The sequence below is a fragment of the Theropithecus gelada genome, chromosome 6 (genome assembly GCF_003255815.1).
Source record: "Theropithecus gelada isolate Dixy chromosome 6, Tgel_1.0, whole genome shotgun sequence".
Taxonomy (NCBI): Eukaryota; Metazoa; Chordata; class Mammalia; order Primates; family Cercopithecidae; genus Theropithecus; species Theropithecus gelada.
This window is the reverse complement of record NC_037673.1, coordinates 138,110,582-138,138,058: the sequence shown is the minus strand read 5'-3', so window position 1 is coordinate 138,138,058 and position 27,477 is coordinate 138,110,582. Positions and strand designations below refer to the sequence as shown.

The window sequence follows — 27,477 nt, the reverse complement described above, 5'->3', positions numbered from 1 at the left end:
TCGGGGAGCGGGAGCGCGGCGCGGACGCAAAGCCGCCGGGCTGCTGCGCCCAGAGCCAGCCGGAGCCGGAGCCCGAACCGCAGCGCCAGCCCCAGCCGTGCGGAGCCGCAGCCCGGGCCGGGGCCGGCGGCGGCTCATGGACAGCGGGGCGGGCGACCGGCGCTGCCCGGAGGCGGGTAAGGATCCGGTGGCGGTGGAGGCTGCAGCGGCTTGGGGCCCGAAGCGGTCATGGCCGGCGGGAGCTGAGGGAGGGGCGCTCGGCGGAGCGAGGCCGCGGGGGCCTAGCCCGAGCTCGGCGCGAGGGTGCTGAGGTTGGGGCGGCTGGGAGCCCAGAGTCGGGGATGCGGCCGAGGGATTCCGGTCTCCCAGGTCCGCGGCGAGAAGCCGAGGGAGGGGACCCCAGTCCCCGCGTCCCGAACCTGGGAGGTCTCAGAGAGACGGGGATAAGGAGACTCCAGGAGCGCGCGGCGTGGAGGATGGGTTTGGGGAAGCGCGCGGCCCCCAGTTTGATGGGGGGCTCTCGGAGGACGGAGCAGGCAGGGACCCTTAACCACAACACATACATACACACTTGTTGGGCAACTAGCTCGGCTCACTCAGCCGCTTCCAGCTTCCCGCGGGCACCCAGAGGGCCAGACCGTGGACATATATACACACAGACATACATCCGTACATATGTGCACACAGACATACCTCCCGCACACCAGCGCCCACTGGGGCACCGTCACCAGCTCAGAATCCGCTTCAGTGTCTGCACGATCAGCAGCACGGACACGCAACCCGTGGCTTTACAGAGCAACAACACAACCGGGTGTGACACCCCGCGACGTGGACACACAAACACAGTCTCGTGCCCTCATGTACGAGTGTCACAGCCACCGTTGACTACACGAACCCTCCAAAACCTAGCCACCCCCCACATTCCTTTAAGGAACACACCCTAACATATATTATCTCACCCACTTCTTGGCCAGAATATAGGTACACAGCACAGGTCTCCTTGCACCCCTCTACTGCACCCACACAAACACACAACCCAGTATTTCAGCACAAGCTTGACGGCACACACCCTAACACAGGAAGTGGCACCAACAGCAGAGCCTCACAGCCACAAACACAGAATCCACTGCTTCACCCATCTTAACACTGGGTGTCACACACACCTTAAACCAACAGTGTCACATTACATTACACCCTGCAGCTCATACACACAAACACACACACTCCGTTCCTCTCCCTCGGAGTCCAGATTCAGGCAGAAGCCGCCGGGGTCGCTCGGCGAGCCCCAAGCGCCCCGCCACCTTAATCGCGACATTGTTATTGTAAATATCGGCACAGCGGGAAGCCTGGTTCCCTGCCGGCGCCTCCCCAACCCCCACTCCCGGGCCGAACCGGCCGGTGTTCCGGGAACAAACTGGACCTGGATGGCCCAGCCATCCCGCCTCCCCAGGGCTCCGGGGCCCCAGGTTCATTTGCAGAGGGTGCTAGCCTGGGACAGTGACTGCGACCCTCTTCCGGACATTTAGCTGAGTTTTCTGAGCCATCTGGGTCTCCAGCACACCTGGGTCCCACACACCTTGGTGGGTCCCGCACACCTTGGTTCGTCTCACACCTGGGCGCTCCCTCCGCCTAGTCCGCGCTGTAGGCCAGTGTGTGCGCGGGCAGGCCCTGGAGCCAGAAGGAAGATCGCGGCAGGCACAGGAGCAAAATTTGTAGGCGAGGTGGTCTCGCACCCTTTCCCCCCCAGCTACCCTCTGTAAGTCAGACTTATGGCCTCAGTTTCCCCAACAGTGGTCGGCTACTATTTCTTCTGCCAGGAAAGACTGAGGGCGGCACTGAGGCCTTGGAGGATTGAGCGTAGGGTAAAATCCCCCCTCCGCTCGCCACGAGAGGGTCGGTTTTATGAGAATGTCCCCGCCTAGCCGGGTTCGCGGCTTTGTGATTCCAGCGCCGGCTCCCTCCCCGCCCCCTCCCGGCTCCTGCTGCGCTGCTCGCGCCGGCGCCGGCTTGCGGGGACCCCAGGCCGAGGCCGGAGAGGAGGGATTCCCCGCGGTGGCCTGGGTGCGGGGGGCTCAAGGGCTCCCCCAACTAGCCGAGGCGCGTTCTCAACACGCCGCGCCCTAGTCTTGCCTTGGGTTCCTGGAGGCCAGTTGCTGCCAGAGTGGGGGTGGGGCCACCAGAGCCCAAGAAACTGCCGCCGTCCTCCGCCACCCCCCAATCCCCGCAACACACACACACACACACACACACACACACACACACACACACAGAGTCGGCGTCCTCTGGGAGGAGTCGCTCCGCGCGCTGGGTGTGTGCTGGGAGCGCCCGCTCACCAAGGCGGTGCGGACTGGGGCTGCTGGGGTTGGCAGAGTCCAGGACTTCGTGCAGGAGGACGCCGCGAGCCTTCTAGCACCTGTTCTGGGTCAACCCTCGGGAGCTGCCAGGAAAGGGGGCCACCCAGAAAGTTTTTATGATAACCCGGATGTCTAGCTGTGTTTGGGAGGGGGGGCGCGGGGGTAGTGGTGTTACTTTATTGACGTGAAGGTCTGGGGGTATTGGAACCTGTAATTACAACTAGACTAGGGCATGGGGTGGAATCGAGGGGAGAGGGAGACGGGCCCCCAGAGGTGGCCAGAGGCAGTGTGATAGGGAGGCAAGTCTGGATTCAGTTCTGGCCGCATTTAGTTTTTACCCCTTTTCCTACCCACCTCCAATTCCCAATTCCAAAAGGGATTGAGCTGGAAGGGGGTGTCTTGCTGGTCTGGCATATTCTTAGCAGAGAGGCTGCTGCTGTGGCTACTTCTGCAGAGGAGCTGGGCAAGCGATAGTAACCTTACTGCTGGGAAGAAGGGGGTTGAAGGGCCAGGAGGGGGCCTACGAGGGTGGGGGAGGAGCTAAGTGGGAATCAAGGTTCAGGGAGGAGTGTGGGGAAAGAAGGAGAAGGTGAGGGCTGCCCCTTCCGTGAGCAAGCATAGTTGGTGCAGAGATTCTGTTCAACAATGTATTGAGCACCTTTTATCTGCCAGGGCCCATGGTGGGTGGTGAGGATGCAGTAGTAAGATGCCTACCATCATTGCCTTCATAGGACTTACAAAGCAGCAAGGGATTGGCTTGTTTATTCATCCAACAAAGGGGCACCCACTGTGTGCCTGATGCTGGAAATAAAATGGTCTATTCAGCAATTGGAAGACTTAGAAAAAAATGATTTGTCCTTTACATGTGATGTAAATAGACCTTAATGTAACAGACCTTATAGGCATGAGATCTCATTTAATTCTCCCAAATAATTTCAAGAGGCAGGATTCATTATTTCCATTTCACAGTATGGAAACAGGTTCAGAAAAGTAAATTCACTTGGTTAACGTCACACAGCTAGGAAGTGGTGGAGCGAGGGTTCTAACCCCAACAATCTGACTCAAGCATGCAGGTGCCCAGAAGCCCTGCAGAGGCTAATAGAGGGTTGTGGGAGAGAGGGGAGAGGAGCTGAGGTCTGCACACTTGCTTTCAGTGGGAGGCTTCTGTTCAGCTCCACCCCACACAGCCCCATTTGCTTCCCCTCTTCCCCCAGACAGTCCCTTTGTCCCTTGGTGTTTTGTGCCCGCGGCATTGACCGTTGTGTAACAGTGCTGGAGTGAGGGTGGGGAGTCAGAGCTGACCTGGCTACTGGGACAGTCGTGGCTGCCTCTGTGTGTGTTTTTTCTCTCTGGCCACAGCACTCAGCAAAATGGACCTTAGTCCCCAGGGTGGGCTGGAAATGAAGTTTCCGGGTGAACCCTCACCTCTGTTCCCATCCCTTCCCAGATGTTGACATAGATAGTATTTCCTTTGGCTTTTCTGGGACTCTGTCCCCTTCTTATCCCTTACTCCTACACCCGTGATGACACTTCTCCTCCTCTATCTGAGGGACATGAGTCCCTGTGCCTGTTCCCCCTGAGGCTTCTCAGGGTCCTGGGTGCCCACGTCACTGGGGGGAGGTGGGGCACCGTTGCCCAGGAAGGCAGTCAGGGCCTGGGGAAGGGCAGATAAGGCACTGCATGTATCAAAGGCTGCTGTGTGGGACTAATGACTCCCAGTGCCCAACTGCTGGGGACAAAGTTCAGAGATGATGGGGGCAGGGGTGAGGGAAGGCCTCCTTATTGCTGCTCCTGCCCTTCCAGGCCACCCTGGCTCTCTCCCTGCATCTCTACAGGCCCCTGTGTGAACAGCAGCAGCCTAGGAAGCCTGGGCTCATCCATTCCTTGACCCTTAGGCCCACTCTTCCTTATTCCCTACTTACTGGGCAAGGTTGGCAGTCCAAGAATGGTGGGGAGGTGGGTGTGACATAACAAGCATCAGATTCTAGCCTCAGATATTTCTGTTCCTTTCCCCCAGACTCTGGGATGTGAAGAGGCATTCTTATTTCTCAAGTCCTGGCTCTTCCACATACTACTTCTGTGACTTGAGACAGTTTATTCTTTCTCAGCCCGCATTTGATCATCTGTAGTATGGGAAGGAGTGTAATAATAAACAGTACCCATTTCAGAGGGTTGGGAGGAAAGAGATCATGTGTGTAAAATGCTTAGTACTGAGTAGAATCTTAGTGTTTGCTGAGATGATAATGAGTGATGATGATGGCAAAGGTGATGATAAGAGTTTGCAGGGGCTGGGTGCGGCGGTGGCTCATGCCTGTAATCCCAGCACTTTGGGAGGCCCAGGCAGGCGGATCACAAGGTCAGGAGATCGAGACCATCCTGGCTAACATGGTGAAACCCCATCTCTACTAAATAATACAAAAAATTAGCCGGGCGTGATGGTGAGCGCCTGTAGTTCCAGCTACTCGGGAGGCTGAGGCAGGAGAATGGCATGAACCCGGGAGGCAGAGCTTGCAGTGAGCCGAGATTGAGCTACTGCACTCCAGTGCGAGACTCCATCCCCCCACCAAATAAAAAAAAGAGTTTGCAGTACCCAGCCTGGCGCGGTGGCTGACGCCTATAATCCTAGCACTTTGGGAGGCCGAGGGGGGGGGGGCAGATCATAAGGTCAGGAGATCGAGACCATCCTGGCCAACATGGTGAAACACCGTCTCTACTAAAATACAAAAAAAAAAAAAAAATTAGCCGGGTGTGGTGGCACGCGCCTGTAGTACCAGCTACTTGGGAGGCTGAGGCAGGGGAATTGCTTGAACCCGGCAGGCAGAGGTTGCAATGAGGCCAGATCGCACCACTGCATTCCAGCCTGGCAACGGAAAGTTTGCAGGACCTCAGGCCCTTTCTTAACTCCCTGGAATTATCTTAAAGTTGTACCCAGATGATCCGACCATTGCATTACAATTGCTTGGGGGTTTCTCTAGGTCCCACCTCCTGAATAAAGATTCCTAAGGGTGGGGCCAGATAATCCTCATTTTGAAGGAACTCTCCAGATGCTTGAAGGGCCTGAGCCTCTTCAACTCCTTTCCCCACTGTGAGCAGCTCTCCCCCAGCCCTGTTTTCCCCACATTCCTCCTACTTTCTGGGACCTTTCCCCAGCTCCACCATCCTATACCTTCCTTGAGTTGGATATTTTCCTGTGGTTCTCCTTCTCTTTCCAATTCAGAGGTTAGATACCACAGTCCTTAACTGGTTCTTTTGCTGGCTGGAGGTAAGGCAACTCCTAAGGGTGAGAAAGAGCATGTGGGGGGCGGAGGTAGTCTCACAAGCGTGTGTGCCTGTTCTGCCTAGGAGGTTTGAAAGGTTATAGGGCCTCAGGGTTGTGACTGTGAGATGGAGGAGGCCTGAGGTAGGGGCTTCATTTGTAGCTCTTGGAGTGGCCACACATCATTCGCTCTGACTGCCGGATCATGGCCCCCTGAATTAATTAGCAGCTAAAGTTTGTGAACAGTCATTTTTCCTGGAAAAATCTGCACCATGGTTTTATAAAATTCTTGAAGGAGGATGTGACCACAAAAGATTAACTATCTTAAATATCCTTGATCTGGAGAGAACAGAGGCAAACAGTGACTGCCTTATTTATTCTCTTGGTCAGGTTTAGGGTAATTCCTGTGGGCTTCCCACATAACGCCTCACCTGCCAAGACTTACGTAGAGAATTGGGGTGCACAATGATACCACCTTGTATATGCAGAGGAGGGTGGCAGCAGGACTCAGTCCCATAAGAAAATGAGGTTCTCTGGTGATGGTCCTTTGGGGATGTGTTTGGATTGGGGTTGAAGTAGTCAGATGAGCCTTGTGTCAGGTCCATGCAGGTGGAGGGGAGGTGACTGGAGGCGGGGTGGATCCAAATGGAGTATCAGATAAATTCCTGCTTCCTTTAAAGAGATTAAGATTGCAACGGGAGGCCGGGTGCGGTGGCTCAAGCCTGTAATCCCAGCACTTTGGGAGGCCGAGATGGGCGGATCACGAGGTCAGGAGATCGAGACCATCCTGGCTAACACGGTGAAACCCCGTCTCTACTAAGAAATACAAAAAATAGCCGGGCGAGGTGGCGGGCGCCTGTAGTCCCAGCTACTCGGGAGGCTGAGGCCGGAGAATGGCGTGAACCCGGGAGGCGGAGCTTGCAGTGAGCTGAGATCCGGCCACTGCACTCCAGCCTGGGCTACAGAGCGAGACTCCGTCTCAAAAAAAAAAAAAAAAAGATTGCAACGGGAACAAACATTCACACCAATCTGATAACGGCTGGCTGGCCGGAAGCGCACACACTTTAGGGAGGGGCCTGTGCTTGGGGAAGGCCACACAGAGGAGGGGAAGTGTTTGATTTATCTAAGGACTCTGTGCATTCAGTGAACATTTGCTGAAAAGTCTGCTATGTGCCCTAAACAGAGAAGACTTACATTTTACCCCAGGAAGTTCTTAGTGGAGTAGGGGAATGGGGTAAGTGAGCAAGTGAAAGAGCAGTGGTCACACACCAGGAAAGGCTAAGCCTAGAGAGCCAAAATAACAACAGTCATTCAAGAGCTGCCGAGTGCCCACTGTATGCCAGGTCCAGGGCTAAGCCCTGAGGAGGTAGGAGCAAACAAAATAGAAACTCTCCTGCTTTCTGCTCACCATCTTGTAGCAAACACAGACAATTAACACATTTTCCAAACAGGTACACAACTACAATTGTGCTAAATGCTTTGAAGGAGTCCTTTGTTGAGTACCACATTTAGCCCACAGTATCTCAAACACCCCAGGAAATAGGTAGTATTATCCTCATTTTACAGATAAGGAAACTGAGGCACTAAATCTTTGCTTCAGGTCATGCAGCCAGGAAGTGAGCAGCTGGGTTTGCCTCAGACCGTCTGATGGCACAGCCCTCGCTCTTCCCCACCCTGCTGCCTTACATTTGCCGAATGGTATACAGAAGCAACCAAAATAAATGAACAAATAGTCATTGAGTTAGAACCACTGTCATGGCAGATTGGACCAGTCTTGTTCACTTCTGCATCCCAGTGCCCAGGACAAAGCCTGGCATATTGTAAATGTCCGATAAACATTTGTTGAATGCATGACTGAGTCCCTACAGTGTACCCAGATGTGCAAAGGTACATTGTTGGGGGGCAGGGGATGAGTGAGTGTACAGAGTACTTGTCCCTTCATGGTGCTTTGTGTCTGCCTGGAGAGGCAGATAACTCAGGAATAGGTGCACAGTACTGAAGCTGAACAACACAGGCGGGCGGTGTCCCAGTCAGCCCCATGATTCATTGCCTTGGGATTGGAGCAGACAATAAGTGGCTGTGAGTTGGAGGAAGGAGAGGTCACTGTGGGCAGGAGAGGACTGTGAAGGCTTCCTGGAGGGCCAGAGCCTGCCCTCAGTGAGATTATATGGGGTGGGTATTCCAGGTGTGGGGAAGGTATTCCAGGTAAAAGTGAGGAAGTGGGGAAAGGAGACTGAACCAGAAGCCTCTAAAGAAACTGCAGATCCAAAGATTTTGGATTTGAATAGAGGAGGGACTGGCCGTGATTTCGTTGGAGAGGAGGGGGCATTCAAGACAGAGACAGTAGCTGGGTCTAACTGGGATCTGCAAATGCATGACCTCAAAGCCAGGAGAGATGGGCAGAAGAAGGGGGTTATTGTGGTGATGGGGGTGCAGCTTGTGGTTGGCTAGGGCAGAGGTTGGGAAACGCAGGTGTGAAGTAGGGGCTGGATATATGGGGATAGATGTCAAATAGGAGCCAGATGTTCATCCAGAGACCAGAGCGTGTGGGGTGGGGGAGTGGTCAGGGAAAGGCTGGTGGTGTCATAATCACTGGCAGCTCTGTCCCAGTTAGACCTGCTGGGCTCCCTGTTGCTAAGGACAGGCCAGGGCAGTTCCCAATGCCAATTCCAGGGCTAGTCAGCCCTGACCACAGTTCTGACCCCAATCTTGACCTGTGTTCCCTTGTACGCACCTGCCCATGGTAGCAGGAGGGGGAGGAGAGGAGCCCTAGCAACTGTTCATGTGCTTGTGTGCACGCTCTGGGGAATGTGTGCACACTCTGGGGCCTGTGTGCGCACTCTGGGGCCTGTGTGCACACTCTGGGGCCTGTGTGCACACTCTGGGGCATATGTGTTGGGGGAAAGTCAGGAAGGCTAACACCTACTCCTCAAACCTAACCATTTTCACAAGCTTTGCCCAATTCAAGCTGGCCTTTTATGGGGATGGCGAACACTGGGCACCGTGGGTGATTGTCAGAAAAAGAGGATTTGAGATATCATACCTCATACATATGCACTGACTTGGCATCTCATAATAAAGAGAAATGAGACATCATCCCCTCTCCCTCCAGCCAAACTTAATGGGGCCCAGTGTGAGAAGTCATGGTCCCAGGGTCTGGGGTGTGTAAGGAGGTACTTGTGTCTCTTTCCTACCATGCATGTGGGGAGGGGTGCTCCAACTGGGGATGCTCGAGGCCTCACCCTTCCACTGGCTCTCTCTCCCTATCTCAGTATCAGGGTAATTACCATCGGTGACTAAGGCAGGATGCTCGTGAGAAGGAGGTGTTGGGTGAAGCACAGAGCAGAGAGCAGGGAGGGAAAGAAGGAAAGAGGGCGGGCAGCCGGGCTCAGGCCCAGGGAGCGTCAGGTGGGTGAGGGTGTTCCATGGGCGGGAGCTGCTCTAAGCATGCCAGGCCTCTTACTGCCTCCTCCAGCTGGGGCAGACACTGCTGCTACACCCAGCTGTGGATGAGATTCAGGGATCTGAGTTTCTGGAATTGGGGTTCTGTGCTGGGACTGACTGCTCTTGTGGAGAATCGTGTGTCAATGGGAGAGGGTGAGTATGGGGCCAGCTCTGGGCAGCTCAGGGCCAGGCTTCTCTTCCCAGCTCATGGCCTCTGTTTTGCCTCTTCCTCTTGCAGCCCTCCTGATTCTGGGGCCTGCCAGGATGGGGCCGCTGAGGCACAGCCCAGGCCCTGGGGGGCAACGGCTACTGCTGCCCTCCATGCTGCTAGCACTGCTGCTCCTGCTGGCTCCATCCCCAGGCCACGCCACTCGGGTAGTGTACAAGGTGCCGGAGGAACAGCCACCCAACACCCTCATTGGGAGCCTCGCAGCCGACTATGGTTTTCCAGATGTGGGGCACCTGTACAAGCTAGAGGTGGGTGCCCCGTACCTTCGCGTGGATGGGAAGACAGGTGACATTTTCACCACTGAGACCTCCATCGACCGTGAGGGGCTCCGTGAATGCCAGAACCAGCTCCCTGGTGATCCCTGCATCCTGGAGTTTGAGGTGTCTATCACAGACCTCGTGCAGAATGGCAGCCCCCGGCTGCTAGAGGGCCAGATAGAAGTACAAGACATCAATGACAACACACCCAACTTCGCCTCACCAGTCATCACTCTGGCCATCCCTGAGAACACCAACATCGGCTCACTCTTCCCCATCCCGCTGGCTTCAGACCGTGATGCTGGTCCCAACGGTGTGGCATCCTATGAGCTGCAGGCTGGGCCTGAGGCCCAGGAGCTATTTGGGCTGCAGGTGGCAGAGGACCAGGAGGAGAAGCAACCACAACTCATTGTGATGGGCAACCTGGACCGTGAGCGCTGGGACTCCTACGACCTCACCATTAAAGTGCAGGATGGCGGCAGCCCCCCACGCGCCAGCAGTGCCCTGCTGCGTGTCACCGTGCTCGACACCAATGACAACGCCCCCAAGTTTGAGCGGCCCTCCTATGAGGCCGAACTATCTGAGAATAGCCCCATAGGCCACTCGGTCATCCAGGTGAGAGGCCCCCTCCGTATAACTGTCAGGGTGATCCACCATTAGAAATGGGAGCCCACCCAACCAGGTGAGCGTTCCCTTCACTTAGGGGAAAAGCTGCCAGAATACTGTAGTGAGACCCCTTCTCCCCAAACTCAGCCAGGGGAGCCTTTCCCACCCCACCCCAGCAGTGATATTACTTTCCTCTATTAGGCTACTTAAGTGACAGTGACGCAGCATATGAACAGTTTCCCCCCACCCCTAAGCAGACTCAAGCTGGGGAAACCTCTGAGAAGTGAAACTCCCGCCCTAGTCAAGTAGACCTTCTCTGCCAGCCAGGTGAGCTGAGTTGGAACAAAGGAATCACCGTTTATCCAGGTAGAATCTCTCCTGAGATGAGAGTATCTTCCCAACCAGGGACAGTTTCCCTTTAGCCAGATGAGGTTTTCCTGAAGCTGAAGGAAATAGCCTCATTTTGCCTCTTCCTGACAAAATCAAATGAGATCATTTTAGCCAGGTGTTCTAAAAACACATACTGGGGTGTCTGTATACCTGCCTCCTCCCTTAGGCATGGGGTGCCCATAGGTGTGGGGTGCTTGGCACAGTGGGGTTCAGTGGAGGGTCAGTTTCCTCTGCTGAAGTTCTCAGCACCCCTCCATGGGAACTGCCCCAGGCGCTGGGCAGCTTGATGGGGCTGGGGCCTGGGAGGGAGCAAAGAAAGCGTCCCTGCAGACAGGTGGGTGTATCTCCTGCTGTCATCTCAGCTCTGGCCTCCTGCCAGCCCCAGCTCCTTTCTCCTTCCCCATGGGCTGAAGATGCCTCTCTCTTTGATGTGAGGGAGCTGAGGAGGCGCGGCCTGCCCTGGACACCGTTACCCATCCTGGAAAACCCTTAGTCCTAGGTCCTCAAGTCGAAGTGGGAGATGGGTGGGAGTTTCAGCCTTTTTTTTTTTTTAAGAGCCTGGTAGACTGGGACCTGGAAAAAGACTGAAAAACAAAAGGGAGACAGACAGTTGGGGATGGCAAATAATAATAGCCTATGTGCCAGGCACCGTTCTAAACACATGATGTGTATTATATCATTTAATCCTTAGAGTACAAGGTAAGCATTATCCCCATTTTGCAGATGAGAAACTGAGTCCATACAGATTAGAAAACTTGCCTGATATCCTACAGCTAATGAGTTCAGAGTCCACCTTTGCCGCAGCCAAGAGTCTGGCTTCATAGCCTAGGTGTGTAACAGCTTTACCACCTCCCAGTGAGGTGAAGCGGGAGAGTAGGGCAGAGAGTAAGCAGGGAGGTCAGCAGGGCTGAAAAAAGAGGATGGAAGAAAACGGGCTGTGGGAATGGGGCAGAATCAGAACTGAGCAAGGATAGAAAGGAGACAGAAGCCAAGAGTCACAGACAGAGACAAAGGGAGGTGAGACAAGAGGTAGATAAGCTGGAAGACCAATCTAGAGGCAAGGGAGACTGGGGATCCTCATCATAAAGTTAGTGACAGGTAAACTGGGGTGAGGGGAGGAGAAACTGTTAAGGTTTGGCACCCAGAGATGTGAGCAGAGACCAGGGTACCTGGGGAACCGTTGCCCAGGAGTCTTCACTGTAGCAAAAGCCCAGACAGGAATAGCTGGAGTTCCCATTCCCAAGGAGGAGAGGACTGGCAGTGGCTGGAGGGCTCACTCGGTGCAGTGCCCACTACTGCATTAGCACTGATTTTTCAGAGGCAGGCGGGTAGGAGGGTAGAGGTTGGACAAGCAAAAAGAAATAAATGCTATTTAGGGAGCACTTTCCCTGTGTCAGGCATTTTTACCTGTATTATCCCATTTGATACTCACCACAGTTCTGTGAAACAGGTTACATTATTATCCCCATTTCACATGTTCCTAGACTGAGGCTTAGGGAGGTTAAATAATTGGCCCAAGGTCACACAGTTACTTGGGAAGTGGTATAACTGGGATTTGAACCCAGGACTCTCCTGTTTTGTTACCCCAGAGACTCTACCAAGTTATGCTTATTCTCCTCTCACTCCCCACAGCCATCACATTCTGTCTGGCTGTGACCTAACTCCAGCCCTCATGTTTCTCCCTGCCCAGTAGTACCCCATGGCCATTCCCACCTGGGTCCTCTTGCCCCATTACCAACCATGTTTGTATAGAGATGGGTCGAGTGCGCGTCGGAGTTGGCGTGGGAGGGCGTGCCCGCTGACTGCAGAGGGACAGACAGTTCATTGTTTGATGCTGGGAGCCCAGCCCACTGCCAGCAGGCTCTGTGGCCTGCATCAGCCCCTCCCTCCTGGCTGCAGGCTCAGGCCGGATTCCTCGCATTGGTGCCTCGCCAGCCAGTGCCAGCCAGGAGGAGAAGTTGCTGCTGAAACAGGTTTCCCCGGTTTGACAGAGCGGTGGCTGGGGCCCGGCCTGGAGGGCTTCTCTGACCCACAACGCTACCTGACTTCTTTCAAAAGAAATACCCCAACCTGGGGCCTTCAGGTGGGCATGTGAGTCTTTACTCATGTGTGCAAACACACATATGCACAAACACATATACCTTCTCTCAAAAATCACACATAATCACACATTCTGACACAGTCATACACATACAAACATATACCTTCTCATACAAAAATATCACACATAATCACACATTCTGACACAATCATACACATACATGTGTGCAGGTGTGCATGTAGTGCACATTCACACGGGCACACACACCACCTCTACTACTCACACCTCTCCATCTCTTCAGGAGGGTTCAGGCAGGGTTCATTGGTGAAATGGCGTCCCTAGTTCTATTGGATCCTCATCCTCTCCTGGTATTTTTGTGGACCCACACAGCAGTGACAAGTGAAGTTTAATTCTGCCCTGTCCCATCTCCAATAGTTGCCTGTAGCACTGTTGAGGATTTGCAGGCTGCATTTGGGCTCTTCAGGAAAATAGGTTAGTAATGCCTGCCAGAGTGTCCGAATTGGGAAAAGGCAGTACACACATGGCTTCTGGAAAGGGAGCGATGTTGGATTGGCTGTGTCTGCCATGCTTGTTGGAAAGGACATTGGCAGCACATATGCCCCTTTATTTGCTCTCCCTGATCTAAACCGTCTCTGTTCTCCTTGTTTTTCTCTCCTGTCCCATAGGTGAAGGCCAATGACTCAGACCAAGGTGCCAATGCAGAGATTGAATACACATTCCACCAGGCACCGGAAGTTGTGAGGCGTCTTCTTCGACTGGACAGGAACACTGGACTTATCACTGTTCAGGGCCCGGTGGATCGTGAGGACTTAAGCACCTTGCGCTTCTCAGTGCTTGCTAAGGACCGAGGCACCAACCCCAAGAGTGCTCGTGCCCAAGTGGTTGTGACCGTGAAGGACATGAATGACAACGCCCCCACCATTGAGATCCGGGGCATAGGGCTAGTGACTCATCAAGATGGGATGGCTAACATCTCAGAGGATGTGGCAGAGGAGACAGCTGTGGCCCTGGTGCAGGTATCTGACCGAGATGAGGGAGAGAATGCAGCTGTCACCTGTGTGGTGGCAGGTGATGTGCCCTTCCAGCTGCGCCAGGCCAGTGAGACAGGCAGTGACAGCAAGAAGAAGTATTTCCTGCAGACTACCACCCCGCTGGACTACGAGAAGGTCAGAGACTACACCATTGAGATTGTGGCTGTGGACTCTGGCAACCCCCCACTCTCCAGCACCAACTCCCTCAAGGTGCAGGTGGTGGACGTCAATGACAACGCACCTGTCTTCACTCAGAGTGTTACTGAGGTCGCCTTCCCGGAAAACAACAAGCCTGGTGAAGTGATTGCTGAGGTCACCGCCAGTGATGCTGACTCTGGCTCTAATGCTGAGCTGGTTTACTCTCTGGAGCCTGAGCCGGCTGCTAAGGGCCTCTTCACCATCTCTCCCAAGACTGGAGAGATCCAGGTGAAGACATCCCTGGATCGGGAACAGAGGGACAGCTATGAGTTGAAGGTGGTGGCAGCTGACCGGGGCAGCCCTAGCCTCCAGGGCACAGCCACTGTCCTTGTCAATGTGCTGGACTGCAATGACAATGACCCCAAATTTATGTTGAGTGGCTATAACTTCTCAGTGATGGAGAACATGCCAGCGCTGAGTCCGGTGGGCATGGTGACTGTCATTGATGGAGACAAGGGGGAGAATGCCCAGGTGCAGCTCTCAGTGGAGCAGGACAATGGTGACTTTGTTATCCAGAATGGCACAGGCACTATCCTCTCCAGCCTGAGCTTCGATCGAGAGCAACAAAGCACCTACACCTTCCAGCTGAAGGCGGTGGATGGTGGCGTCCCACCTCGCTCAGCTTATGTTGGCGTCACCATCAATGTGCTGGATGAGAATGACAACGCACCCTATATCACTGCCCCTTCTAACACCTCTCACCGGCTGCTGACCCCCCAGACACGTCTTGGTGAGACGGTCAGCCAGGTGGCAGCTGAGGACTTTGACTCTGGTGTCAATGCTGAGCTGATCTACAGCATCGCAGGTGGCAACCCTTACGGACTCTTCCAGATTGGGTCACATTCAGGTGCCATCACCCTGGAGAAGGAGATTGAGCGGCGCCACCATGGGCTACACCGCCTGGTGGTGAAGGTCAGTGACCGCGGCAAGCCCCCACGCTATGGCACAGCCTTGGTCCACCTTTATGTCAATGAGACTCTGGCCAACCGCACGCTGCTGGAGACCCTCCTGGGCCACAGCCTGGACACACCGCTGGATATTGACATTGCTGGGGATCCAGAATACGAGCGCTCCAAGCAGCGTGGCAACATTCTCTTTGGTGTGGTGGCCGGTGTGGTGGCCGTGGCCTTGCTCATCGCCCTGGCGGTTCTTGTGCGCTACTGCCGGCAGCGGGAGGCTAAAAGTGGTTACCAGGCTGGTAAGAAGGAGACCAAGGACCTGTACACCCCCAAGCCCAGTGGCAAGGCCTCCAAGGGAAACAAAAGCAAGGGCAAGAAGAGCAAGTCCCCAAAGCCCGTGAAGCCAGTGGAGGACGAGGATGAGGCCGGGCTGCAGAAGTCCCTCAAGTTCAACCTGATGAGCGATGCCCCTGGGGACAGTCCCCGCATCCACCTGCCCCTCAACTACCCACCAGGCAGCCCTGACCTGGGCCGCCACTACCGCTCTAACTCCCCACTGCCTTCCATCCAGCTGCAGCCCCAGTCACCCTCAGCCTCCAAGAAGCACCAGGTGGTACAGGACTTGCCACCTGCAAACACATTTGTGGGCACCGGGGACACCACGTCCACGGGCTCTGAGCAGTACTCCGACTACAGCTACCGCACCAACCCCCCCAAATACCCCAGCAAGCAGGTAGGCCAGCCCTTTCAGCTCAGCACACCCCAGCCCCTACCCCACCCCTACCACGGAGCCATCTGGACTGAGGTGTGGGAGTGATGGAGCAGGTTTACTGTGCCTGCCAGTGTGGGGGCCAGCCTGAGCCAGCGGTGGGAGGTGGGGCCTTGGTAATAACACTGCTGCCTCACCCAGGCACAGGGATTAGGCTGAGTGAAGATTAAGGGAGGGTGTGCTCTGTGGTCTCCTCCCTGCCCTCTCCCCACTGGGGAGAGGCCTGTGACTTGCCCTGAACCAGCTGCTGGGCCTTGTGTGTTGGGGGTGGTGGGCAGGTGAGCAGAAGTGGGGAGGGAAATGGGGAAGAAGTCTACTCCAAACCTAGGTCTCTATGTGAGACCAGCCCTAGGTGCTTCTCTAGGAGGGAAACAGGGAGACCTGGGGTCCCGTGGATAACTGAGTGGGGAGTCTGCCAGGGGAGGGGACCTCGCCATTGTGCCTTCTGTGTGTATTGTGCATTAACCTCTTCCTCACCACTAGGCTTCTGGGGCTGGGTCCCACGTGCCCTTGACCCTGACAATAAAGTTCTCTATTTTTGGAGTTTTGGTTTCTTATTTTCTGGAACTGAGAGAAGAAGCGAGAGAGACTGGAAGCAGCCCTTTGTCCTCAGGTCCTACCTCAATTTCCCCTTCCTTTCTCTTTGCCTCTTGCCATATCCTAGACCTGCCCACTGTACCCCACACTATCTTAGCCTACCATCTTGCCATCCAGCCCCATGTCCCTATCCACCTCTGGGAAAGTGGCCTTCCGATCAGCCTTCAAATGGAGGTGTCTGGCAGTGTATCCCCTTGCCCCATGTCTGTAGGGCTTTCTTCCTAAGAATGACCCAGAAAGGGTGGGTGGAGCTGTACCCAAGTCCTGCCCCATCTGAGGCTTGATTCTTCCAACCTGCTCAAACAGTTGCCTCTGACAGACCTCAGACTGGAGCACCTGGCAGGGAATAACATTCAGCCTTCCTGCCTTGGGTGAAGGCAGAGAACCTCTTGATTACACCAGCCACCTTCCCCCAGGGCAAGTCCTTCCCTCAAGTCCCTTCCCCAGCCCCTTCATCCCAACAACACTCAACACCCAGCAATTAGCTGGCTCTCCCCTGTGTCTCCCCACCATGATCACCAGCCTGGCCTGCAGGGAGCGGGGCCCAGGGGGAGGCAAGGGAATTCCTAAGTTCTTTTCATTGACCTGCCCTGCACCCCTGCTCTTAGGGGGTTCCCTGCTCATGAGCAGAGGCTTCCTAGTTCTGCCTTCTGCCTGTGATGCTACCTCCCTCCCCTCTTTCCACTCCTTGCTTTGGCCACCCTGGGTTGCTTGCTCTCACTCTCTCTCTCTCCGTCTCTCACTTCTTGCTCTCCTGGGTCTGCCCTGTCTCTGGTTGTGCCTGAGTTGGAGGAAGGCTAAATCATGGCTGAGGGGCCTCAGGCCCTAGGGGAGTCTCTGAGGCCAGAGGCAACCTATCTCCATGGTGACTAAAGAGGCTTGAGACACTCCCAAGAGGACCAGGCGCCAGCTCCCTCCTCTGATTCCATCCACAAACTCCCCTAATGTCCTGGGGGGGGCCCCAAAGTAAAAACTCCTGGGGTCCTTGGAGGAGTGGGGCCTGGGGAAGTGAGATCTAACCATGTCGTGACCTCCAACAACTCCTGACCTCCCATTCTTTCTCTTCCTTTTCTGTCCTTGCTGGCATTCCTTCCGTCTTTCTCCTATTCCTTTAGCATCTTCATCTCTTTTTCTTTCCCATGGTCTGAGGGATTGTCTCTTACTCAGCTCTAATCCAACCTAACCCATCCATGGAGCCACATTGAATGTCTTCTCCCAACATTCAGATACAACCAAACCACACCACCTGTTGTCAGCATCAACACACATAGGCCAAGTTTCCACCGAGTACTCAGCATGGTACTAGACCCTGATAAAAAAAATGGCCATACTTATACAAGACAGACAAGTGAACGCTGAGGCAATTGAGAGCCTTAAGAGTCGAATGAGAAGTGCCCTACTAAAGCTTTTCCTAACTTATTCCATGAAACTACTTATACTACTACTCACTTCCTTTTTTTTTCTTTTTTTTTTTTTTTTTTGAGATGGAGTTTCACTCTTGTTGCGCAGGCTGGAGTGCAATGGCACAATCTCGGCTCACTGCAACCTCTGCCTCTCGGGTTCAAGCAATTCTCCTGCCTCAGCCTCCCAAGTAGCTGGGATTACAGGCATGTGCCACCACACCCAGCTAATTTTGTATTTTTAATAGAGACAGGGCTTCTCCATGTTGGTCAGGCTGGTCTTGAACTCCTGACCTCAGGCGATCCACCCACCATGGCCTCCCAAAGTGCAGGGATTACAGGTGTGAGCCACTGCGCCCAACCCTCACTTCCATTTTTTTGAGTCCTTACTAGGTGTGAGGTACCATGCTAAGCACTTTGTGTGAATTAGTTCAATCAGTGCTCATAACTCTTTATGATATGGGTCATTTTAATATTCATTTTGCAGAAGTGAAAACTAGTGATGCAGCCAGATTCAAACACAAAGCAGGCGGGTCTCCTATTATCTATTATGCTATAAAAAAGGGGTTCTGTGGGGAAGTTAGTTTTGGTAGTAAGAAATTCATAATCACATTAGCCCATTAAAGGCTCTGCAGAGTCCTCCAAAAAAGGGGGAAACTGCTAGACATTTTTTTCTTTTTTTTTTTTTTTGTGGCAGGGTCTTGCTCTGTCACCCAGGCTGGAGTGCAGTGGTGCAATCTTGGCTCACTGCAACCTCTGCCTCCTGGACTCAAGCGATCCTCCTGTGTAGCTGGGACTACAGGCGTGCACCACCGCATCTGGCTAATTTTTGTATTTTCTGCAGAGACAGGGTTTTGCCATGTTGCCCAGGCTGGTCTCAACTCCTGGGCTCAAGCGATCTGCCCACCTCAGCCTCCCAAAATGCTGGGATGACAGGTGTGAGCTGCTGTGCCCAGCCCCAATTTTGTTTACCTCTTGAGTTTTCTGAATTTATTTTACCATATTGCCCCTCCCTTCCTTTGACCAGCACAGTGTGGGAAAACTTACACAAGACATGGAGATGGGCTTCTGGAAGGAGAAAGTCAGCTTGTCAATGATGAGCAGGATTAGGGCAGGGTCCTAATCACAGGGTCTCCTCACAGGGTCACCGTGTGAGGAAACTCCTGTGGCAGGAGTGAACCAAGTTGGAGGGAGGGAAGGGCAGAAAAAGGAATATTCTGGCAAGAATGGAAGGCATAAGAGAAAGCTGAAACAAGAGACTGGAAGAACTGTAGGTTGTAGAGGACATAGGTGCTTTACCAAAAGTTCTTCAGAAGGAAATAGTCCCTGAAAGCTCATGAGTGTTTTAGATGAACCGAATTTTAGAAAGTTCACTGGAATATATGGTGGGCTTAAAGGGCATAGAGATGAAGGTACAGGACTGAACCTCTTAATTTGGACTATGATGGTGGCAATGGGGGTGATGGATGGACGGATTTGGCCAAGGTTAGGGATAAAGGACCCACAGGATTCAAGGGATAATTGGATATGGGGTAAGGATGGGGAATGAGGGGAGAGCTACCAGGATTCCCAGGTAGACATCAGCCTTCTGAGTCTGGGTGATAGGATAGTGATGAGATCATTGACCATACAGAAGCTAATTGAAGAAGAATTTGGTTTCAGACATGTTGAATCTTAAGGGCCAGTAGCCAGAGCCAATTGGAAATAATCAGTAAGTGTCTAGAGCTTCAGGACTCAAAGAGTTTGAGAGAGATTTTTTGATCTGGGCTTTTATAATTTGATAGTCATAAAATTAGAGGGAACATTAAGTGTTGGGTATAACTCAACCCTCCATTTTACGGAAAAGAATCATGGGAAAAGAGACCAAGCAACTTGCTTAGTAGGCAGGACTGAAGCCTTCAATTACCAGATATGGGTTCTGCAGGGAGGTGAGACTGCTGGCCAGTATCTTGAAAGAAAACTGGAAAGAGAAGCACCAACAACCATATAGCCCCATGCCTCCCAGACCTCTCCTGGACCCTGTTCACCTCTACACCAGGTGGGCTACACTCCTTTATGGCCTCCCGGCCCCAAATGTCCATATCAGTTTTGGGGACCTTATCAGTCATCACCCAGACCCTTCAGTGTTTTAGATCAATACAAGGATTCCAAGAACGGTCGCTTATTCCTGAAGATGAGGTGGGAGCCATCTTCAGGAATGGGGATAGTGGGGAGGCAGTTCTGGGCTACCTTCCCCACAGCTCCAAAACTCCTGTCCTGACAGCCTCTTCCACCCTAGCTGCCTTGAATGGGGCTGTTAGGAGGGTAAGTCTACAAAGCCAAGGCCACCTCCCCTGGCCATCTTCATAACCTCCTATCCAGAGTTATAGAGTAAGACAAAGCACTGCCAAAGTCTTGGAGGATGGGAAGGAGCGTGGAGACTCATCAGCAGAGCCCTGGGCTTGGCTGTTTTCACCCCTGGCCTCCAGGGGCCCTGGGTCTGCGCCCTCCACAACTCCTAATTTCTGGTTGGCAGGAAAATCTGTGGCAGTCCCAAGTGGGTATTTGGGTGGCTGGCTGCTTGTGCCAAGTGCCAAGTTGAGGTTGCCAGGTTCCAGGGCTGATCGTTAACCTGTGGCAGGCATACAGGGCTGCTGGCTGGGAGCAGCCTGTAACGGTTCCACTCCCCTGACCCCTAGTCCCCAGTCCCCAGTCCCCAGTCCAAGCCTCCAAGTCTGGCTCCTCATGCCAGCAGCCCTCCCAGAAGCTACTTCCTATTTCCTGGAAGGAGTCTCCCTTTGAGACCAGCTTTCCTAATCCCTAATGGGTGCCATGCCCTCCCCCCATGTCCAGGCTCCTGGCAGAGCCCTACCCTCTCCAGTGAATATTCTATTTCCTGATGGGAGGATTGGGTAGTTTCCATTGTTCTGCTTTGTCTCCTTCCCCCAGGTGCCCTGGTTTGTTATCAGGCTCCTCCCTCTTTTTTCCACTCCCAGGCCTCTCTGGAGGGGAGTGAAGTGGGGATGGGGGGCTGAGTGGGAGGGGCCACAGCAGGGAGTCTTCAGACTGCTGCAACATCGCAAACCAGGGATGAGGAACAGAGGATAAGAAATGAAAGGTTGTCCCCTCATTTGGAAGGAGGCAGTGGCAAGAGCAGTGAGACAGGTGAGGAGCTGGAGTTTGGAGGGTGCTGTTTGGAAATGAGGGAACTAACTGTTCTGGTATTGGTGAGCTGTTTGGGAGTTAGGAGTCTGCTGCTTTTAGGAAGCTGTTCTAGAAATTGCAGGCTATGCTGGTGTTTAGAGGCTGACCTGGAATTAGGGGAGTCGGGTGGTATTATGCTACTCTGGTATTGGGCTCTACACTGTATTACAGGCCATTCTGGGATTAAAGGGAGACTTTGCCAATATTGGGAAGCTGGGTTAGAACTAGAAGGGTTGTGCTATAACAAGTGGTTGCACTGGATGAGGGTCACTGGGGTGGCATAGGGGCTATAATAACACTGGGGCCTGCGCTGTATTGGGACTTCCAGTATGTGGACTTGGCTGTACGAGGAGCGGTCCTAGAACTCAGGAGCAGTCTTTCACGGAGGCCTGTGCTTTCGGGAGGAATGTGCTATGCTAGGGCCTGGGTCTCTGTCTCTGTTGGTTGCTGTTGAGGCCTGAGTAGGATGGTGCTTGGCTTGTACTAGGGCCTGGTATGGTGGTGGGCCCTGTGGGCAAGCTGGCTGGGCAATAGTGACAATCTCTCTCCCTGCAGTTACCTCACCGCCGCGTCACCTTCTCGGCCACCAGCCAGGCCCAGGAGCTGCAGGACCCATCCCAGCACAGTTACTATGACAGTGGCCTGGAGGAGTCTGAGACACCGTCCAGCAAGTCATCCTCAGGGCCTCGACTCGGTCCCCTGGCCCTGCCTGAGGATCACTATGAGCGCACCACCCCTGACGGCAGCATAGGAGAGATGGAGCACCCCGAGAATGGTGAGGCACAGCACCATGGTCAGGGCACCCCAGGAGTGAGTGGAAGCCTGGGAATGGTGACAAGGCCTTAAACAAATCCTCTGTGTATTGAGTTCTTGTGTACTCAGTCATCATCACCGTGCTGAGGGCTTTCAGGTATACACGCATTTAATCCCCAGAACCACTCTGTGATCTGAGAACTTTATGGCACCCACTTTACAATGGAGGAAACTGAGGCTTAGAGAGGTTAAGTCACTTGCCCAGAGTCATACATCTAGAAAGTGACAGGTTTCTCTGACTCCAAAGCTATTGCATTCAGCACCATGTTTACACGGCCACTTGGGAACAGGGACCCTGAGTGTGTTGACCAGAAAGCTCACATAATGGTGAGGAAACCTTGAGAAGGTGGGTGGCGGTCCTCTGAACGGTGGGAAGGCCTTGAGAATAGAGATTGGGCCCTGGATGCTACGGGGAGGGGGGGATCAGAGAACAGAGTGACAATCTGCTGGGGAGAGGAGTGGGAGAAGGTTTGGCACCTCTTTGAGGAAGAGCAGCAGGAGGTCTGGTGAGGAGAAAGGCCTGTCTGGGAGGGATTTGGAGGGTGATGGCAAAATGGAGATGTGAGCTCGAGCAGAGGTCGGCATGGGAATGGATGGTGAGGTGTGCCGTCAGAAAGTGTGTGTGCAGTGCGTGTGCATGTGTGAAGGCGTCCATGGCAGCCTGTGGAGGGGGAGAGTGAACGAGCTAAGCCAAGATGGAAAGATTCTCTAACTTGGAGCTGTCCTCAGGTCTCACCCGCTCCCTCAACTCAAAGCCTCCCCTACCCACAAAAGATGGGAGGTTTCCCTCCCCTGCCTCAGGTACAGGGCCCTTGTCTAACTTCCCAGGCCCTAGGTCTCAGAGTGTCCTCCACCCCCACTCCGCCCCTCCATGCGTGATCTCATGCCCGTCTCGTCCTTTTTGTGCCCGCGCAGAGCCGGCTGGCCGGAGCAGGCCCTGAGGCAGAGTGCCAGGTATGTGGGAGCTGCTCTGGGGTCTGGGGTCTGTGGGACTCTGCCCAGCACCCAGCCTCGCCCACCCAGTGCCCATGCTCTGCTCTGAGCCATGTTGGGTCCTTCAACTCTGCTCTGAGCTGTAGAACCTTGGCACTTTGAGGGTTAACAACAGAGCTGTCCCCTCCTCACCTGGCACTGGCAGGAGGCCAAGCCAGAGTGGGTGGTGCCAGGGGAGCCCCTGTCCCAGGCAGTGTTGCTCAGCCATGTCCCTGGGGGGTGGGGGGGGCACTGCCTGGTGCTGTCCCTGAGCAAGGGCAGGACAGGGACAGCTGTGACAGGAAGTGCTCATGGCCCAGCCGTTCCCATGGAGATCCCCGCTGCCCAGCAACTACACCGGCTACTGCTAATGTCAGGCAGCCAACTCCTGTTCCCGTGGGTGTTCTGGGCAGGGAGCCGGGGCAAGGCCAGGGGTGGTGGCTGGTTTAGGGGCCAAAGTGAGGTGGGGAGGGGCTGCATGAGCGTGCTTGTGGATGTGAGTGTGTGCTTCTATGTGAATACCCCACATAGAAGCTTGTCCCTTCCCCCTGGGTTTAAAGCAAGGCCTTGCTGGAGGAGGGTGGGTTCAGGACCACCGGGAGCATGTGAGGCTTGAGGGGGTTCTGAAGGAAGTGATGTGCCCAATTTCATCTGAGGATAGGGGTGCCCAGTATAGTAGATTTGTGCATCCATGCCTATCTGTGTGTGTGAGAGAGGGAAAGAGAGAGAGAGATTGATTGTATCCATCAATTCAGTGAGGATGGGGGTTTCCTCAACCCCCCCTGAGGATAGATTTGCACGTTTAAGCCTGTCTGGAGATCGATGAGGCAGTATGTTTGTGCACCTGTCTGAGGACAGATTTGGTGGGTGTGTAAGAAGAGCACTGTGGGATAGGTGACGCTGGAAGGAATGTGTCTATTTAGGGCTCTGTGGCTCATGCCTGTAATTCTAGCACTCTGGGAGGCTGAGGCAGGCGGACTGCTTGAATTCAGGAGTTCAAGACCAGCCTGGGCAACATGACTAAACCCCATCTCTACAAAAAATACAAAAAATTATCCAGGCATGGTAGTGCATGCCTATAGTCCCAGCTCCTCGGGAGTGTGAAGTGGGAGGATCGCCTGAGCCTGGGAAATTGAGGCTGCAGTGAGCCAAGATCACACCACTGCACTCCAGCCTGGGTGACAGTAGTGAGACCCTGTCTTGAAGGAAAGAAAGGATAAGGCCGGGTGTGGTGGCTCATGCTTGTATTTTTTTTTTTTTTTTTTTTTTTTTGAGACGGAGTCTCGCTGTGTAGCCCAGGCTGGAGTGCAGTGGCCGGATCTCAGCTCACTGCAAGCTCCGCCTCCCGGGTTCACGCCATTCTCTGGCCTCAGCCTCCCGAGTAGCTGGGACTACAGGCGCCTGCCACCTCGCCCGGCTAGTTTTTTGTATTTCTTAGTAGAGACGGGGTTTCACCGTGTTAGCCAGGATGGTCTCGATCTCCTGACCTCGTGATCCGCCCGTCTCGGCCTCCCAAAGTGCTGGGATTACAGGCTTGGGCTCATGCTTGTAATCCCAACACTTTGGGAGGTCAAGGCAGGTGGATCACCTGAGGTCAGGAGTTCAAGACCAGCCTGGTCAACCTGGTGAAATCCCATCTCTACTAAAAATCCAAAAATTAACCAGATATGGTGGTGGGCGCCTGTAATCCCAGCTACTTGGGAGGCTGAGGCAGAAGAATTGCTTGAACCCAGGAGGTGGAGGTTGCAGTAAGCTGAGATCACGCCATTGCACTCCAGCCTGGGTGATGAGAGCAAGACTCCATCTCAAAACAAAGAAAAAGAAAAAAGATAGATTGGTGTGTGTGCATGTGTGTGTGCATGTGCGTGTGTACAGTAGGCCAGTAGGTCGATGGTGGGAGGGCATGTGTCTATTCGAGGGTGTGTGTGCCTGTGAGTTCAGTGGTCAGGAAAGGGCGCATACTCCTGTCCTGAGGCGGGGTGTAGATGCCAGTGGGAGGCCATGAAGCAGAGCTTTGCAGAGGCTGTATGTCTGACAATTGTTCTTCCCCGCTTGCTCCTACAGACCTTCGCCCTTTGCCTGATGTCGCCATGACAGGCACATGTACCCGGGAGTGCAGTGAGTTTGGCCACTCTGACACATGCTGGATGCCTGGCCAGTCATCTCCCAGCCGCCGGACCAAGAGCAGCGCCCTCAAACTCTCCACCTTCGTGCCTTACCAGGACCGAGGAGGGCAGGAGCCTGCGGGTGCCGGCAGCCCCAGCCCCCCGGAAGACCGGAACACCAAAACGGCCCCCGTGCGCCTCCTGCCCTCCTACAGTGCCTTCTCCCACAGTAGCCATGATTCCTGCAAGGACTCGGCCACCTTGGAGGAAATCCCCCTGACCCAGACCTCGGACTTCCCACCCGCAGCCACACCGGCATCTGCCCAGACGGCCAAGCGCGAGATCTACCTGTGAGCCCCCTTCTGGCCGGCCGGCCCCCCTCCCCCAGCCGCCGGCCAGCTCCCAAATGGGCCCATTCCAGGGCCTCACTCTTGACCCCTTCAGCGTGGACTTCCTGGCCAGGGCCCCAAGTGGGCGTATCACTGGCCTCATGACCACGCTGGCCCTTCCCCCATGCAGGGTCCAGGTCCTCTCCCCTCCTTTCCATCTCCCAGCCCCCAGGGGCCCCTTCCCCTTTATGGGGCTTCCCCAGCTGATGCCCAAGAGGGCTCCTCTACAATGACTGGGCTCCTTTCCTTGACTTCCAGGGACCACCCCCTCGATTTGGGCAGATGGTGGAGTCAAGGGTGGGCAGCACACTTCTAACTCATTGTTACCCTCATGGCCGACCAGGGCGGGGATAGCACGCCCAATTTTAGCCCTGAAGCAGGGCTGAACTGGGGAGCCCCTTTCCCTGGGAGCTCCCAGAGGAAACTTGACTGCCAGGGGCTCCCTGAAGGGCTTTTGTTACCAAAGGTGGGGTAGGGACGGGGGTGGGAGTGGAGCGGAGGCCTCGTCTTCCCGTGCTGCTCCTGGGCTGGCCCACCTGCCTGCCACATGCCCACGCCTAGTCCCATCTGGGCCCCCCTTCCCTGCTGGTCATGCAGTGTCTGTATATAAGGACCTTGGAATGACGTCCCCATTTCTGCCTGATTTGCAACTTTTCTTGTTGATGTTGTGTTGTCTTGGGGGACCCCTCTGGGGGGGGGAACCTACCCTGTGCCCCCTCCTCCCTGCCGCAGTGCCCCCCAACCCAGGCCTCTATTGTTCCATGTTGTAAATACCCCTGGGGCCATGGTGGGATGGGGGTGCAGGCCAGGGAAACAACGGGTGGGTGGGGGTGGGGACGGGGGGAACATTTGCCTATCAGCAGAGCTGGGCTTTTATTTAATTTTTTTTAAAAATACAAATCTCTATTTTTTTGGAACTGTTGCGCTGTGCCCTGGGGGGGCATCCCCGCTCAGGCTGGCCTCCCACATCCAGATGAGCATCACAGAGGGGCCCTGAGGCTGTGGGGGGCAGCTGGACAGGGGTGGGATGACTGTGCCTCTGGCCTGGTTGGGTGAGTTGGGAGCAGGAAGGTTTGCTCAGGGGGTGGCTGGGTGCTGCTCCTGATATAGGGGGCCTGCATTCTGCCCCCTCCCTGCCCTCCCCACCCCCAGCCCCTGCCATGACTGACCCGTCAGCCTGTAAAACCACCATTGCCTTGATCTCAGGGGGTGGGAGGGCTGCCTCAGGGCACCCTGGGCTCCAGGCCCCCTTCTTCCAGTTGGGCTTCCCTTTGCCAGGGTCAGGGGTCCCATAGGGGAGGGGGTAGGGAGGTTGGGGGGCAGAGAAGCCCAGTCAGCCATGATGAGGTGGAGTTCTCTTCTTCACCTCAGGGGGCCAGGGTGTAAGGGGCGTCCTGCAGAGCCCCCATCTCCCGCTGTGGCCATCTCAAAGCCTCAGCCCCTCTTCCTTCCAAACCCCCACTGCCTTGGCCCATACCTCTCCAGCTTCCTAGGGGCCCAGGCTGGGAGGCTGGAGACTCAGGGTATGGCCCTTGCTTGACTTAGTCTAAGCTTGGGGAGGTGGTCCAAGATTGGGAGGGGTGGGTACAGGCTGCGGGGTCGTCTGGTGCCTTTGGGAGCTGTGCTGCTGGGGTCTTGACTCCTGTACAGAGACCCCACCCCCACCCAGGAAACGCCAGGGGGCTGAAGAATCACCCTATTTATCTGCCCCTTACCCCTAACTTGGTTTGGGGTGACAGTGCTAGGAAGAAGAGCATTGTTAGGCTGGTAGCCCTGGCATACGCAGCCCTTCTATGGAGGGGAAGGGGTAGAATGGGATGGGGTGACAGCAACCAGGTCTAGGGGTTGGCCAAAGGCTCCTTTCCCTTGGGGAAGCCCAGGAAATGGGCTGGGGGCTTGTTAAAGAGACAGCCCCTTTCCCCTGCACAAATGGGGCAGGTGCAATAGTCTTGGAGTTGGTAGTATTGGGTGCCCTGCTGGTCGAACAGCGGCCTCCAGGATTGTCCTGGGTCCTGGAGGTCAGGATTTGGGCAAGAAGATTGTATGAGGCCCATTTGCTTGGTGGAGAAGGTGGTCCAGACAGGCGGCTTTCCTGGGGTCAGTGGACTCCCACTGGAAGCTCCTAGTGGCCTGGGTACCTTGCCCTGGTCTTAGAGACCCCTGAGCACTGAGCGGAAGAGCAGAGGAGCATTTTGCACAATGGAGAAGCCAGAAGAAAGAGGGTGGCCCAGATGGCTGGGAGGGCTGAGAAGCCCTTCCCACAGGCAAAGAGAGTCCCCAGCCCCCTGGTTGGGGCCAGGGCACTGGGTCTGTCACTAACTGGGCACTGGAGAGATGAAACCAAAGGTGGGCAGGGGATGGCGACAGCACTGGGGACTATCCCTGTGGGTCCTAGGTCTGTGAAGCCCCTCCCCAATGCCTGTGTCGCGTACAGTTTTATGTACCAATAGGCGACATTTGGCCAGAGGAAAGCCCCCCTCAAACCCAGCCTGACCCAGTCTGTGTCTTCCTAGAGGGGACCTA

At 54.8% G+C, this 27,477-nt stretch overlaps 1 protein-coding gene across 4 annotated transcripts; it reads left to right on the top strand.

Annotated features, from left to right (window-relative positions):
- On the top strand, positions 1 to 25,850 carry PCDH1 (protocadherin 1). 4 transcript variants are annotated; one of them, XM_025389207.1, is made up of 5 exons: positions 1 to 176; positions 9,293 to 10,155; positions 13,264 to 15,459; positions 21,231 to 21,450; positions 24,525 to 25,850. In XM_025389207.1, exons 1-5 carry the CDS (start codon positions 137 to 139, stop codon positions 24,917 to 24,919), a joined length of 3,714 nt encoding a protein of 1,237 aa, XP_025244992.1. In that variant the 5' UTR covers positions 1 to 136; the 3' UTR covers positions 24,920 to 25,850. The 4 variants fall into 4 exon arrangements, with proteins under 4 accessions (XP_025244992.1, XP_025244993.1, XP_025244995.1 ...); XM_025389208.1 differs by lacking the exons at positions 1 to 176; positions 21,231 to 21,450; positions 24,525 to 25,850 and adding an exon at positions 9,103 to 9,207 and having other exon boundaries at positions 13,264 to 16,038; XM_025389210.1 differs by lacking the exons at positions 1 to 176; positions 21,231 to 21,450; positions 24,525 to 25,850 and having other exon boundaries at positions 10,149 to 10,222; positions 13,264 to 16,038.
- Positions 25,851 to 27,477: the final 1,627 nt, after the last annotated feature.

What these genes read in the sequence shown, in the direction of transcription:
- PCDH1 (XM_025389207.1), top strand. Translation starts at nt 137, where the DNA reads ATGGACAGCGGGGCGGGCGACCGGCGCTGCCCGGAGGCGG. An exon ending in TAGGCCACTCGGTCATCCAG is followed by an intron (nt 10,156 to 13,263) that starts GTGAGAGGCCCC and finishes CCTGTCCCATAG; the next exon opens with GTGAAGGCCAATGACTCAGA. An exon ending in CCAAATACCCCAGCAAGCAG is followed by an intron (nt 15,460 to 21,230) that starts GTAGGCCAGCCC and finishes CTCTCCCTGCAG; the next exon opens with TTACCTCACCGCCGCGTCAC.